This window comes from Myotis daubentonii, chromosome 10 (genome assembly GCF_963259705.1).
Source record: "Myotis daubentonii chromosome 10, mMyoDau2.1, whole genome shotgun sequence".
In the NCBI taxonomy this organism is placed as follows: Eukaryota; Metazoa; Chordata; class Mammalia; order Chiroptera; family Vespertilionidae; genus Myotis; species Myotis daubentonii.
In genome coordinates this window covers 43,775,676-43,790,970 of record NC_081849.1, presented here as the reverse complement: position 1 = coordinate 43,790,970, position 15,295 = coordinate 43,775,676, and the positions used below count along the sequence as shown (strand labels likewise).

General features: G+C 48.7%; 1 protein-coding gene across 3 annotated transcripts in view; it reads left to right on the top strand.

The window, feature by feature from the left end:
- The first annotated feature begins 831 nt into the window (after positions 1-831).
- The window catches only part of TMEM243 (transmembrane protein 243), a 44,923-nt gene continuing 30,459 nt past the window's right edge, over positions 832-15,295 (top strand). Inside the window, exons 1-2 of one of the 3 annotated variants that reach the window (XM_059712188.1) lie at positions 832-980; positions 1,182-1,457. In XM_059712188.1, the coding sequence (XP_059568171.1) occupies positions 1,380-1,457 (78 nt within the window). In that variant the 5' untranslated portion in view covers positions 832-980; positions 1,182-1,379. Of the gene's footprint in view, positions 981-1,041; positions 1,458-15,295 lie in introns of those variants that run through there. The other 2 variants (XM_059712187.1, XM_059712189.1) reach the window with 2 other exon arrangements.

The window sequence follows — 15,295 nt, the reverse complement described above, 5'->3', positions numbered from 1 at the left end:
CTCTGCACTCTAAGCAGTGAAGAGGCTGACAGACACCCGCTCTCTGTGGCTGCAAACATGCTTAGTCAGCACCTGCACTGGCAGGATGAGCAGGCAAGTCCAAGAGGTACCTCGCACTCATTACCCTCCTCCCCGCGCGCTGTTTCTGTAAACCACACAGGATCCCTATCACGGGCAACACAAGACATCCAGACCCTCAACCAAATTTATCGAGGACCCCATTCCGTCCTCTTGTGCAAACACTGGGGTGGTTATGTTTTGAAGATGCTTTTAGCCAAACGCAAAGCTGTCTTCAGAGATGTTCTTTGCTCCCGTGGCTCGCGCAGACGCGAATTACTGAGAGGCTGGGAAACGCGCCGCCGGGGAGCCGGCGATCCCGCCAGGCGTCAACCGGCACCTCCAGAACCAACGCTCCGCAGCCCACGCGTCGCCTCGGCGCGCGCGATTGGCCGCCTCGGCCGTGACGTGGCCTGGGCGGGCCGAGTCGGTTTGCGACAGCGGCGCGGGGTCCAGGTCCGAAGGTCCGAGGGGAGCCCCCCGCACGGCTCCCGGCCCGTGCGCCCGCTCTCCGCCGGCCCGCGCCCCAGCCCCGGCACGGAGTCCCGCGCGGGTGTGGACGCGGCAGCCGCGGTCCCGAGCGCGGCCGGGACTCGTCAGCGTGCGGGCGGCCGGCCGGGGGCGCCGAGGTCTGGCCTGCGGGCGCGGGTTTCCCGGAAGGGCTGCCGATCTGTGCGGGGCCGAGGCGGGATTCTCCGCCCGGAGCGCGAGGAGAGCCGCGGAGGTAATGCCACGCGCGCGAGGATCCGAGCGGCCGGCCGGCGCCCGCAGCGCTGCGGGAGGCTCCGCGGAGCTCTCGGCTCTGCTCGGCCGCTAACTTCACTTCTCCCGCCGCTGGGGGCCGGGGGAGGCGGTGGTGAGGAGGGGCCGGGGCCGGTCCCGGTCCCGAGTTCTCCCCGGAAAACTTTCCCCGGGGCCCGAAGGTCTGCGCGCTCGCGGCGTGGGGGTGGGTTGGGGAGCGGGCCGGGGTCCCGGGCCGAGGGGGACGCCCGTCTGCCGGGCGGGGAGCGATCTGCCGGGCGGCCGGTGCGGCGCTGAGATTTGGGGAAGTGGCGCTGCCCGGGCGGGGGCGTCCCTCCCGCGCAGAGTCGGCCAAAGGTGTTTCCTTTCACTTCCCCCGGCAGCTGCGGAGGATGCGGCGGCGAGCGGGGCTCGGGCGGGGCCGCCTGGCCCCCCGCGCCTGAGCGCGCGCCGCCGGGACCGCCCGGGGTCCGCGATGCGCGCCCGCTGAGCAGGCGGCGCGGGGAGCCCGGACCTGACCCTTCGGGAGGGAATGCTGGCTCGGTGCTGAGTGACTTTGGGGACAGCGAAGAAGCCCCAACATGGAGGACTTTTCTACCCGGACCTACGGCACCAGCGGTCTGGACAACCGACCGCTGTTCGGAGAGACGTCGGCCAAGGTGAGCGCGGAAGGGGCTCCTGGCCCGGGGGTGTCTGTCCGTCTGTGTGTCCGCCTGGCGTCCCGAGTCCTGGCGGGACCCTTGCGCGGCCCCTGGAGGGACTTGGAGGAAGAAAGCCGGCTCTTCCACCCCCCCCCCCCCCCCCGCCTCCCTCTCAAGGTGTTTGCCCCGCCACTCGGCTCCCTCTCGGGGACGCGGGTGGCCTGGAGCCTGGCGGCGGGCTCGGAGGGAAGTTCGCCAAGTTCTGGGCTGTTGGGGCCCTTGAGTGGAGCGCGGAAGGCGGGGGCGTTTGCGCACCCGCCCGGGAGCTGACCTGCAAGAGGCGTCGGCTGTGCGCCCCCGGCTTCCGTACCGCCCCCGCCCCCACCCCCGCCCCCGCCCCGGCGGCGCCTCTGGTTACTGTTGATCCAGGGCCATTAACGGTTCGTTGGCTGCCGGGGCGAGAAGTGAGAGTTTCTGGTTGGCGCCCTTGCAGGAAGCGGTCAAGGGTCTCGGGACCGATCCGGCCATGGTGCGTTATTTCAGGCGTCTGCAGAGTCTGTTTTCTCACCAGCCTCGTCGGGGGACGTCCTGGGCCAGGCGGGGAAGAGAGCGCCCGTCCCCGGCCTCAGCACTGTCCTTCTGAGTCGTTTGGGCGAGATTAGCTTGTTTTTGTGCTGCCGCTGTTGTTGGTTTCACCTGGAAAAGTGGCGCGGGTGGCCTTTGACCCCCGACAAATTGCTTTCAGTCTCTCAAAAAGTTGGGTGCCTGGGAGCGCACCTCCTCTTGGGTTTCTCAGCCTCGGCCGGGCAGGAGAGGGACCTGTACACCCCGCAGCCTGGGACGGGGCCTGAATCTGGAAGCTGCCAGCCTGCTAGGAGACGACTACTTTATTATTATTATTTTATTTTCTTAAAAAAAAAGCACGCCATGTGGGTTTTGCTTTCTCTTAAAGTGTCCTAGGAAGAAAATGTTTTAAGCCTGAACTCGAGGGAGATGCTCCTTGGTTATCGTGTGGCTTTGCGTTATCGCAGCCCGCGGTGCACCTGGCTTGAGAAGGATGGCTCTAGGCCAGCAGATGTTTCTCTTTCTGTTCGCGTTATCGAGCGTTATGTGGTGGGGCCATGGGGGTGCAAGGAACCCAGCTGGGTGGAGGAAACATGCAAACCCACGTGATGCCATGAGATCTGTGTTATGACGGGGCATAGAGGGGTCAGAGGAGACACCGGTCACTTTTATTTGGGCGGTTTGAGGTAGACCCTAGGGTAGCTTTGAGCTTTTAGATACGGATGCCTCTAAACTGGAGTTTGATTAGAAGAGGAATTTGGAGCCTGGAGAATGGAGGCCCCTTGTTGCTTGAAGGGATCAGACCCAGGGCATCTGGCTGACCAGCTGTTTCCCCCATGGGCCTTGGCACACAGATTGGGGTTCTGTGGGATGCAGATTCTGACCTCATTTAGGCCCATAGCCCCCGAGTACTGAGGTAGATGACTTGGTTGGTAATTGACTTGTTGATTGATTGATTAATTTATTTATCCTCACCCGAGGATATTTTTCCCCATTGATTTTTAGGGAGAGTGGAAGAGAGGGAAGGACAGAGAGAAATATCAATGCAAGAGAAACACATCGATTGGTTGCCTCCTGCATGAGTCTGGACCAGGGCCCTCACCCGGGAGGAGCCTGCAACCAAGGTACATGCCCTTGATGGGAATCGAGCCCAGGACCCTTTGGTCCGCAGACCGTCGCTCTATCCACTGAGCCAAACCGACTAGGACTGGACTTGTTGATTTATATAGATACTTAGAAATATTGATGTTGCCGAAACCGGTTTGGCTCAGTGGATAGAGCGTTGGCCTGCGGACTGAGGGGTCCCGGGTTCGATTCCGGTCAAGGGCATGTGCCTGGGTTGCGGCACATCCCCAGTGGGAGATGTGCAGGAGGCAGCTGATCGATGTTTCTCTCTCATCGATGTTTCTAACTCTCTATCTCTCTCCCTTTCTCTCTGTGAAAAATCAATAAAATATATTTAAAAAAAAAATATTGATGTTTTCTTGCTTGGGCCTAAATAGTCAATGACTAAGTTTCCTATTGCCTGTGATCCATTTGAAATCTGTCCAGAAACTGCTATTCCAAATATGTCTCTGTTTATTGAATACATTTTAGTCCAAGAGTATATAGCCCTGATAATACTCAGGCAGCTTTAGGCATTTTAACAGTAGATGTAGCTACTCACAGCTCCTTTGACCGCCCTCCATGGGCGCTCAGAATGATTGGATGTGGGGAAATGGTACAGAACAGAGAAAGGATGGTCTGAGGATGGAGAAGACCTGGTAGTTTAAGTAGGTGGTAGGCCCGAAGAAGGAGAGGAATCCATCTTCAAAGACAGCCAATGATTTTACTTGGGGACCTGAGGTGGGCGAGGCACAGGAAGGGGGCTTCAACAATGAGAGGACAGGACACATTGCAGTGGTGCAGTCCCCTCCAGGACAGGCACTGACGAGCAGGGGGGATTCCTGGGGCCCTGAGAAACCGTTCAGTGGCACTTGCATCCAGCTGTTCCCAGTTTGCTCTCTTTCAGATGCCAGGAAACTGGACACAACAGCCACTTCACAGTGACAATGTTAGTGAAGTACTTTAGAGGAGAAAAATCTAGAAAAGGGAAAACCCACTTCTTGTCATAGTGTGACAGATCTTCTGAGTCCTTCTATTTACCTTATAACAACTGGCCATACAGTCTCTCAATTTTATTATTTTAAAATGTATTTTTAAATTAGTTTCCATGTGATATTATTCTGTATTGGTTTCAGATGTACAGCAAAGTGGTTAGAAAATCATATACCTTACAGCGTGGTCCCCTAGCCTGGCCCTACACCTATTTATCTTGGTATTATTGACTGTATTCCCTATGTTGTAATCTACATCTCTGTGGCTATTCTGCAATTACCTATTTGTCCTGCTTACTTCCTCAATTTTAAATCTAGAAAGGTCTGGACCTTAACTTTACGGCAGAGATGACTGAAGCCCACAGAGTAGAGGAGTCTAGAAAGAGACTGTTCTTGCTTAGTGCCAGCAACTGCTAGGATTCAGCTTTCTTTCCTTTGATCCTCAAGTTCCTTGGTAAGATGTGTGTTATTACTCTTGTTAGAACTAAGGAAGCTGAACCACAAAGCAGGTTACCTTTTTCGGCCACACAACTAGCTCTCTGGTTAGGTTTTACCAGCTCCCTTTCGTGAGTTGACTGGTATAGTACTTCAAAAGCATGGTAGACATTCACCTACCTATTACCCTTTCACAGGAAATTGGTGCAGTGGTCACCCATGGTCATGGAGTGAGTGAAGGACAGTGAGATCTACTAGGGAATAATAAACATATAACCCAATGGGCCTTGAGCAGCACCCTCTGGGGCAGTCCCTGAGGGAACTTCTGTCTTCCTCTGTCCTGGCTGCACACAATGATTTCACTCACTGAACTCCAACGTTATTCACTCTTTAGCACGATATTTAGGAATAACTTTACAGGTAGAGTCATGGAATGAAAGGCAAAAGTAGCCAGTTCTCTATTATTACATAAACTAGAGGCCTGATGCACGAAATTCGTGCAAGAGTAGGCCTTTCTTTCCCCGGCTGCCGGCACGGGCTTCCCTCTGGAACCCAGGACCCTGGCTGGCTTCCCTCCAGCCACTGGCAGGCACTCAGGCCCCGGGCTTCCCTCCCAGCCCCGGCTTCATCAGGAAGGACATCGGTCTAATTAGCATATTATGCTTTTATTATTATAGATATCTAAGGGATAAGACAAAGAAGGAAAGCTGTTCAGTTTTTCTAAGAAGTATTTCCCTCATTCCTTGATACCTTTGGGATTACATAATGCTAAATGGGCTATCTTATACCCCGGTCAGAATGTCTGGGTGCTTTTTTTCATCTTTTTTATCTGTCCCAAGTTCTGGGATAGATTACCTCTCTTTTAGAAGAAAAGCAGACCTGGCACAAATGCCATGGCAATCCAGGATATCTGAGGTTTTTCCTGTGCCGTAGCTTCGCATTTCTAAAGAAGCACTCTCCAGTAGAAATATAATGTGAGCCACGTACCTGATTTTAAATGTCCTAGTAGCCCTATTAAAAAGTATAAACAGCACTAGCCCGTTTGGCTCAGTGGATAGAGCGTCAGCCTGCGGACTGAAGGGTCCCGGGTTCAATTCCAGTCAAGGGCACCTGCCCAGGTTGCCGGCTCTATCCCCAGTAGATAGATTAATGATTCTCTTTCATCATTGATGTTTCTTACCGATGTTTTTTCTATCTCTCCTTTCCTCTCTGAAGTCAATAAAAATATATTTTTAAAAAAAGTATAAACAGCCCTGGCCAGTGTTGCTAAGTGGTTAAGAGCATCGGCCTATGCACAAAAGGGTCACTGGCTCGATTCCCAGGAAAGGGCATGTTCCTGGGTTGCAGGTTTGATCCCAGGTCTGGTTGGGGCGTGTGCAGGAGGCAGAATCCATGTGTCTCTCTCATATTGATGTTTCCCTCCCCCATACACTCTCTAAAAATCAATGGAGGATTAACAACAACAAACATTTTTTAAAGTATAAACAGATGAAATTAGTTTTAACTCCATACATCCTAAATATTTTAATATATAATCAAAATACAGTTGTTTATTATGTAATCAGTATAAATGGAAATATATAGTTTTACAATTTTTCTTCATACTAAGCCTTTGAACTCCAGTGTGTATTTTTCACTTACAGACAGCCTGTCTCAGTTTGGACCGGCCCCATTTCAGGTGCTCGGTAACCACATGTAGTTAGAGTACTATTGTATTGGACAGCCCAGTCTTAAAGCAAGTGGACTATTAGTTAGGGTGGTTCCATAGTCTGTGGGACTTCTCAGAACCTGTAATAAGCTTATTTTCATTGGGACTCTAGTTGGAGAGTAGTGCTTTTTGTACTGCTTTGGTGGCCAAGTCTTTAGCACTGGCACAATGCCCTGCCCAATTCTTATCTCCCCCTCCTCCTACCCAGGAGTATTCAAGAGACACTTTTTAGGGTTTGAAAGTGTTACTCAAGGAATCTCCATACCCTGCTTCTCCTTTCCTTCCCCTAGTGTGAACTATAACCTGGAGGTAGTCCCCCCTCTCTTGCCCAGGGCTACCTTTAGAAGTTTGCTTTAGGACAACACACACTTGGGGTAATCTTTCTATGTAATGGATAGGCATTAAGTTATCCTTGGGGCCTGTAAGGCAGTCTTGACTTGCTAGCTCACTGCCCGATCATCAGAAATCATTCTAGCCAGTCTAAACTGGTGAACCTCAAAGGGGAAGGAGGGGATGGTTCTGTCTGGGGGAGAAACCTAGTGCAGTTGGTGGGAGGTAGTGTAAACCGGTTTCCAGACCAGCCTATTGATTTTCACTAATCACCAAGTACGTGATTCATCCTTTAAGAAGGGTGGTGACAGTTCTTTTCCCTTTATTCCTACTTGGATGTGATATAAGAAGAGTGACTTTGGAGGAAGGCACATCACTGGACTCAGGTAATATTGGAGGGGGAACCTCTGTATAGGGGGCAAGGAATTGGGCCCCGAGTCTCAGATTTTTGGTTACAAGGCAAAAGTTCCATGTACCCTTCCCTCTTCCTATTTTTTTGTTGTTGTTGTTGTTGTTGTTGTTTTTTAAGGTGTAAAACAAGGTTTTTTTCTGATGTGTAGTCCAATTCGAGCAATTCAAACTTGGGGCATTTGGCTTCTGCAAACACTAGTGTAAGATTAGAGGGCTACTTCTTGCCTTTTGAGGGGTGAAGGGTAAGGGGGTTGCTGCTTTATTAAGAAAAAGCTGTGGTTCATATTGTTGTGTCTGCCAGCTGCCTGTTCCCTTGCCCAGTGCCCCAAAGGCTGTCCTCCCAGGGTTTCTAGCTTCTTTCCTTTGACAGAACTTCGGGGTGGTCCTCAGAGGAGAGCTAGTCATCCAAGGGACCAGATCAGTTGTCCTCTTGCCTCTCACTTTAGTTGCAGTTTCTTGGGCTGGAGAAAGAGTTCAGGCAGATGGTTGGCCATGCCTTTTTTCTTTCCTGTTCTAATAAGTGTTCTCTCTCCACTCCCAGATCAGAGGACTGGGACTCTCTGGGGGTTTGGCTCAGGCATCTGTATTTCTAGAAAGCTCCTCAGAGGATGCTGGTGCAGAGGGAGGGCTGACATCCTGGATCTTACCCAGGCTCCATGGAAGCCCAGTCCAGGCTGGCACCTTCTCATGGACCCGTTTCCTTTAGCTGCCTCCCTGTCTTGGGAATGTTCTCCTTTCTGTAGCACCCTGCCCTGTCTTCTCCAAACTTATGGATTCTGCTCAGCCTACTTCTCCACCTCAGAGCCTTCCTTACCACCAGCCTGCAGCCACACTTGCCTCCTACAAGCCTGGCGGTCAGAGGCGCTCCAGCACTTGCTCCTTGTGCTTTGCGGGATTTATATATAGGTTGTCTCTGGACCAGAGTATACACTCCTTGTGGGGAGGAGGCTGTGCCCTCATTTCTCCATAGCACTAGGCACAATGCTTTGCCTAGCCCTTGGTTTTATGTATACTGGGTTTACAGTGAAGTGATAATCTGGCATCACCAAAAAGTAACCTGCATTCTTGGGAGCTCCTGGAACAACAGTAACAGGCAGAAGCTGGTGTTCAGAAAGAAACCTGGAATGCTGATACCAAAACGGGAAGTGGTGCTTCAGGCTTTCCTGCAGTTAAGGTCCTTACTCTCCCCTCTCCCTGCTGAGCTTCCGCAAAAAGGCTGGTAGTAGGAATACATACAGTATTGCATAAAAACACTTAAACTGATACCTGGCCTTTCATAAGTGGATGGTCTGCTGGGTTTTCTTTTCTGTAGGTGGGTTTTTCAGGTCTGTGGTAATAGGCTGGGTCTACCAAATTAAGTTTGTTTTTTTTTTTTTACCTTAGGGTCAATCCATAGACCATGTATAGCTGACCATGTTTTTGAACTGCCATAGGGACATGTGTTTCTGTGGAAATTATGGAATGCATTTGAAATTGGGGCTGCCCTAGAAATTGGGTCCCAGGCATGGCACTCACTCAGCTCCCACACATCTCCTCTGAGGAGCCTCATCTCATTGGGAAGATGGGCATTAGGTGTGGTAGAAATAACACTAACACCATATTGACAACTATTTACCAATTCTCTGTTAATGTCAGTTACTCTGTCCTAGACACTTTATGTGTCGTATCTCCTAAACCTTACAGCAACCTTGCATATTTGACCATTGTGCAAATATGGGAATTTAGGCCTAAAAGTTAAGTGACTTTTGCAAGGCAGGCATATGGTAGGAGAATAACTCTAAGTCATGTGTCATCTCCTAACCTCAGACTCCTTTACTATATAGCTCTCATTCTGAACGTTGGCACATAAAAATAGGGCACTTCCTATGGTTGCCAACTCTAGGGATCATTTGCTTCTTAAACATATGGAATACGTTTGTTTGCTATTGTTACTGTAATCTGATTTTCATAAATGGTGCTTCAGTGAAAAGAATGTATTTCAAGGGCATGTATCTGTGAGAAAGAGAATCCGGCAGAATGGGTATACAAAAACATTCACAGTGGGAAGATACTTACTTCAAAATGTGAATCTGTGCTATAAGAGAAACATGTAAAAATGTCTGTGTACTTACTGTGTCGAGAGAGAAGTGAGGGGAAAGTTGGTGTTCAGGGCTACACAAAGCCGTGGAGGATGTGGATGCACTGAGAGTTCAGAGCGTGAGACTGTCAGGTGTGGGCGTGCCTGCATTCTCATAAATCCTTTCTCACGCATCCGCTGGCACCGCTCAGTCTGGTGTTTCTTTGGCACGTCTCAGAAGGGTAGAACCTTTGATCAGAGAAAAGGTGTCCCCTCACTCTCCACCCAGTGGGTGCTGTCCCTAGGATTGTCCCTGGTGCCAGCGTGAGGGGAGGCCCCTGCTGAGGCAGAGCCAGGTACCTCTGGGGACCCAGGTTAAACCTACTGGCTCAGCTGGGCCCAAACCTCCTCCCACATCCTCTCGGTAGGTGTGTTCCAGAGGGCTGCCCCTTAAGCGTGCCACCCAGCCATTTCCAGAGCTTTCCTGACAATTGATTTGGAAGAAGAAAAGGAAAACCATTTCTGAGAATTGGCCTTTTATTTATGGTATGAGAACCCTTATGTTCGGGAAATGAAGAACTTTGGACACCAAATTGCAAAATTGTTGGATATGGCTCAAGGGTCTGAATCACTCCTTCTAGGCTAACAAAGGTGGGAAGGAAGGTCATGCCCTTTGGACATGTCAAACATGCTGAATAGATTGCTTTTCTTCTCTCTCCCTCACAAGGCAGTCACTATCTTTAGTGACCCGTAGAACGTGTGGGCTAGGGATAATAAGGGGGAGGGATGAACCCTTTAATAAAAGGATGAGCAAAGTGCCAGGGAGCATGAGGAAGGGAGTAATTCTCCTGGAGACGTCAGATCGGAGGGTTTTTGAATCTTAGACCTGGAAGCAGGACCTAAGACTTAACAAGAGGAGGTGACCGGAAGTCCCAAGCAGGAGGTCCAGCTTGTGTCAAAGGGATAGGAGCTGGAAAGTATAGGAAGTGGCTAGGCATTGTGACGGTTCCACTGTGACTGGACTCTTGAACTTGGGAGGCAGGGTCAGAGGAAGGCAGGGCTGGGTAGAGAGCCTTGAATGCTGTGCTAAGGAGTATGATTTTCTTCTGGAGGCTTTAGGTTGTTGAGTGTGCATGTACCTATTTTTTTATTCAATTATTCATTGTGTGCATACTTCATTTCAGGAAATGTGCTATGTGCTGGATAGTACATCTTTTCTCATGGAGCATAGATGTACTGCAGGGAAGATAGGCATTAAACAAATCTTTGTTCTTCTCTCTCTTCCTTATTAAGCTTCAGTCATCCTGGCCTTTTTTTTTTAAAAAGTAGTATTAAACAAAAATATGTTTTTATTTATTTATTTTAGAGAGGGAGGGGTAGAGAGAGAGGAAGAGAGAGCTAGAAACACTGATGAGAGAGAAACATCATCGATCAGCTGCCTCCTGCATGCCCCCTTCTGGGGATTGAGCGTGCAATCTGGACATGAGCCTGAGATCAGGAATTGAACCACTGACCTCTTGGTGCAAGGGTCAACGCTCAACCACCGAGCCACACCAGCTGGGTCTGGCCTTCTTTTTTTCCTTTTAATTCCCAAGCTCACTTCTGCCTCAGGGCCTTTGTACTGGCTTGTTTGCAATATCCTTCCCTCAGGTCATTGCATGTTTCATTTATTTTTCTTATAAAGGCCCCTGCTCAAATGTCACATCATCCGAGGAGATTCTTTTGACTAAAACTAAGCCCTCAATTTCCACCCTGGTTACTCTTCTTTTACGCTGTTTTATTTTCTTCCTAACTTCCTAACACGTAGCATGTGAAAAAAGGTGGAGAATGAATGCTTAACATTAAAGCTGAAACAGGATGGATAGAAGGCTCTTCTAATGTTGAGGGAGTTGAGGTTTTTGAGGCCAAAACTCCATGAAGGAAGAAATTCAATGTAGAGATGAGGACAGAGATAATTAATTGAGCCAGAGAATGGGTGCAGGATTGGCAGAGAAACTGATCACCTTCTGGTCCTCTTCCAGCCAGGAGTCGAATGAAAATAGGGGAGGAGTTTTCCTCTTTTTTGTGGCCTTTTGTGTGTGTAAGAATTTCTGCTGCTGTATAGTCTTCAAGAGTGGTACCAGGAACCTGTTTGAGGTAGAGCTTCTAACTACTTTCTTGAAAGAGACAAAGAGTCAACCCAAATAAAAGGCCATGGAAAAACAGCGAAAGCTCAGCCAAAAACATGAATTTATGGTAAACTCAGTTAGTTTGTTCTTTTAGGTAATATTTGAGCATCTAGTCTATGCTGGGCACTGCGATTGGCTGAGGGAAATGACCAGTGCCACTTCCCACCAATACGGTGACACCTTTGTACAATCAGAAGAACATTGTCTCCCCTCTGGGTAGTGGCAGCTCTGCTGTCTCAGTCACATGGCAGACATGACCCTTAGCCTCCAGGACCTCATAGTGCCGAGGAGGCGGCTGACGAGTAAACTGGGAGTTAAGTTAGGACCGTTTGAAGTTTCACAGGCTTCACCCCAGCACAGAAGCAACTGGGGTGTTGAGGGTGACTCCGGGCTGGGTTTTCAAAGCATCAAAAGCAGATGAGCATATCCACCAGAAAGTCTTCTGTGCATTGCTGAAACTGCTGACTCCACAGCCAGAGGTTGGTGTAGTCAGTGGATGTGGGTGAAGCCCAGATTGAGGCAGTAGAGCAGAGGGGTGGAGGAAGAGGGATGTGGCAAAGCTGGTGCTGAAATAATTGAGGTCACGGAAGAAGTTGGCATGAGACTGCTTGGGCACATACGTTTCAGAAACAGGATGTTTTATTCCATTCCAGCTGCTCGAACAGAATACCATAGACTAGTATTTCTCTCATGGTTCTGGATGCTGGAAGTCTGAGATCAGGTGCCTGCAGGACTGGGTGAAGGCCCTCTTCTGGGTTGGAGACTTTTGAGTGTATTCTCACATGGCAGTAGTGGCTAGGGAGCTCTCTGGAGCCTTTCATTTGTTAAATAAGGTCACTAATCCCATTTATGAGGCCTCCACCCTCCTAAAACTGTCACATTGAGCCTTAAGATTTTAATATGAATTTGGGAAGGGCGGGGGACACAAACATTCAGACCATAGCAGAGGATATTACTGAAGTTACCCTGTCAGCCTGGCCTGGGGAGCAGGGAATGCCTTGCCCCCCCACTTCTGACCCCGCGAATGTGGGATAAGATGTGGGTAGCAGGGGCTCTGTTGGGGAGACTGTTCAGAGAGATAGGCAGCAAGGGAAATCCAGCATGGGAGAACGCTATAGTCCCAGAGACAGGGTGCTCACATGGGACAGACTTTCAGGGTGGGGGTTGGGTGTGAAGACTGACCCTGTAGGACTGAGAACACCTGGAGAGGGATTGCGGGTCTGTAGGGCTACCTGTGATATTGTCTGAAGAGAAGGACTTTTATGGAGTTGCATAGAAAGAAGTATAGTAAAACCTTGATATAAAGGACTAATTCGGTCAAGGGGGTTTCCATTAAAGCTGAAAGTCCTTTATTTAATAAAGTAGGTTTTTCGAATGCCTATGTTAAAAATTTGACAAATTAGTTGTAGACATATTTGTGTAAATAAAATTAAGTATTTATGGAAGTTTTAATTTCACAGAAAAGTTTTCTCTATGTATTATTGTAATTTTAAATTTATACTGAATAGGTCTAGTAAATGTGTGCATTTACTAGTCACTGCAAGTAAACAAATGCACATGGCTGGGGCGTGGCTTAGCATCACGTGGGAACATCATCCGCACCTGTTAAAACTGCTTCAGAAAGTCACACCACGTGACAACAGAACCGATGCAGTGTGATCATGTGCTAATCATTCACTGAACATTGTTTACAAGTGGTGACTCTTGGATTTAAATATGGATATGGTTGTAGATATGTAATATTTATGTCAGCAAAAAATAGTGTTTTTTTTTAACATATGGCCTATTTGCTAAAATATGTTAAAAATAAGTGAATTAATAATAAAAACAAAAATACCCTGTTAATTTAATCATTAGGCACACTTTGGTTAAAAGCCTTTTAAAATTAACAGGGTGTTAATTTTCACATATGACATATGGGCTGGAAAGTTTGTCCGTTAAACCTGAAGTCCTGTAACACCAAAAATGGAGTTCTCATTGTTAACCCCTTCCCCACCGTCTCTCTGGAGTGTGGAAGGGAATGTCTTCGTGGCGTTGTCCATGCGGGGTTTTCTCTTCTGCAAGGGGTTTCTCTGTTTTGCTCCGCTTCTCCACTGGCGTGAAGGACGAGCTCCTCAGCAGGAATGCCGTCATGCCTCTCACACCCGTGCTGGTCCTGCTGTTGCAGAACACGCGTAACTGGGCTTGTGCTCAGGCTGGTTACTATGGATGATTTCCATAGCCTGGAGCCTCCGTTAGATGTGGGGCCTTCGTGGCTGGCAAAGACATGTCCTTTTGGGCAACAGGACCAGGCCCTAGCCCAGCCGTGGGCAAACTACATCCCGCGGGCCGGATCCGGCCCGTTTGAAATGATAAAACTAAAAAAAAAAAAGACCGTACCCTTTTATGTAATGATGTTTACTTTGAATTTATATTAGTTCACACAAACACTCCATCCATGCTTTTGTTCCGGCCCTACGGTCCAGTTTAAGAACCCATTGTGGCCCTCGAGTCAAAAAGTTTGCCCACCCCTGCCCTAGCCTCTGTGCTGCTGGGTGTCCCTCTTGGAGCAGCAAGGCCACTCACTGTTCTGAGGAAGGTGAGTGATGAGAGTAGCCTGTGTTGTGAGAGGCACTGTAAGGAAAATGCTGTCAGTGTGATCCTGGAGCCCTGAGACAGGAACAGCTCACGTCCTGAGGGGAGGGGCCAGAGGATGGTGTTCAGGAGGTGATGTTTGAGTTGAGCTCTGAAGGATAAGCAGTCACATTGGGAGTGTGGCATGTCAGCCATCGCACCTCCTACCCCACACCTTACTCCTTTGGGAACATTATGCCTTTGGCTTTTCTATGGGTCAATATAAGGAACTACTATGTATAGAGTAGCTGCATGTTCTGTCCCTGTATTTGCAGACCCAGGCAACAAACTCTGCTTCGGGGGAAGTTTGCCTCTTGTGACCCAGCATGCTTGCTTTTGTTAGTGAGAACTTATAAACCCCCTTGAATATCCCACTTGGCTGCCAGGAATCTTCCTACTAACATTTGAACTTAAAGCAGAAGAGTTTTCTTTAGTGAATTTTTTCCCCCGCAAACTCTTCTTTTCATTCCCAAAACCCCTTTAGAAATGATTTCTTGCTCTTTTTATTGTTGCTTAAATGGGTTATGAGTTTTACTATAGTAGCACAAGTCCTTAAGTCCATTTGGAAGGAGGCAAAACATAAATTGCTGTGGAAATAGAAGGCCAAACATGATATGACTCTTCTTAGCATTTCAAACTGACTACTAGGGTGTTTCCAGGTTGCTGAGGACAATTGCCAGGTTTGGTTATTTGGGATGTTATTTCCCATTTCCTTCCAAAGCCATCATTAAACAGCTGAGCATTTGAAATCGGTTTGGGGTTCACTGTCTTGTAGCAAGATGCTGGCTAATGACTGACCAAGCAAGATTGGGTGGGAGCTCCTCTACTTTTTGATTACTGGGGAGTTGGCCTTCTCCTCTGGCCCAAGTGGTGACTGATGATCCAGAGCCATAAATTAAAGCAGGAAGGGACCAGAGATCATTTGATTTGATAGACCCAAATGGGTTAAGGGATCCTTTTAAAGTTACATAACTAGCCAGTGGCAGAACGCCATTGAAAACCTTGGCCTTTTGACTCTAGTTTCAGGGACCACTTGTATTGGTGTAAGGATTCTTAGACCTTTGAACTGCTGGTTAGGCTTGCATTTTGTATAAAGCATTGGATAGGAGACCTTACCATTACCTGTGTCATTGAATCTAGTTACCCATTGGTAAAAGGAGATAAGGTGTTCCTTACTTGCTTGACAGGTAGAAGCCATTTGCATGTATGTCCATTTTTTTCTCCTCCCCATTTCAAAGGAAGATGAAGATGTGGCTTCTACTACTACTGCTCTTCCCTCCCTGATGGCCAAGGAACCTCACTTCCTTTCTCCTAAGTGCCCTCTGGCACTCTGGATAGTGTAAACTTCCTGGAGGTAGAGACAGTTTTATTCATTGTTGTGTGTTTGCATCTGGAATATAGTAGATGGATTTTTCTTTTATTGAAAAATTGAAATAATGTTTAAATGAACAAATAACCTGTGAGGTTATATATCA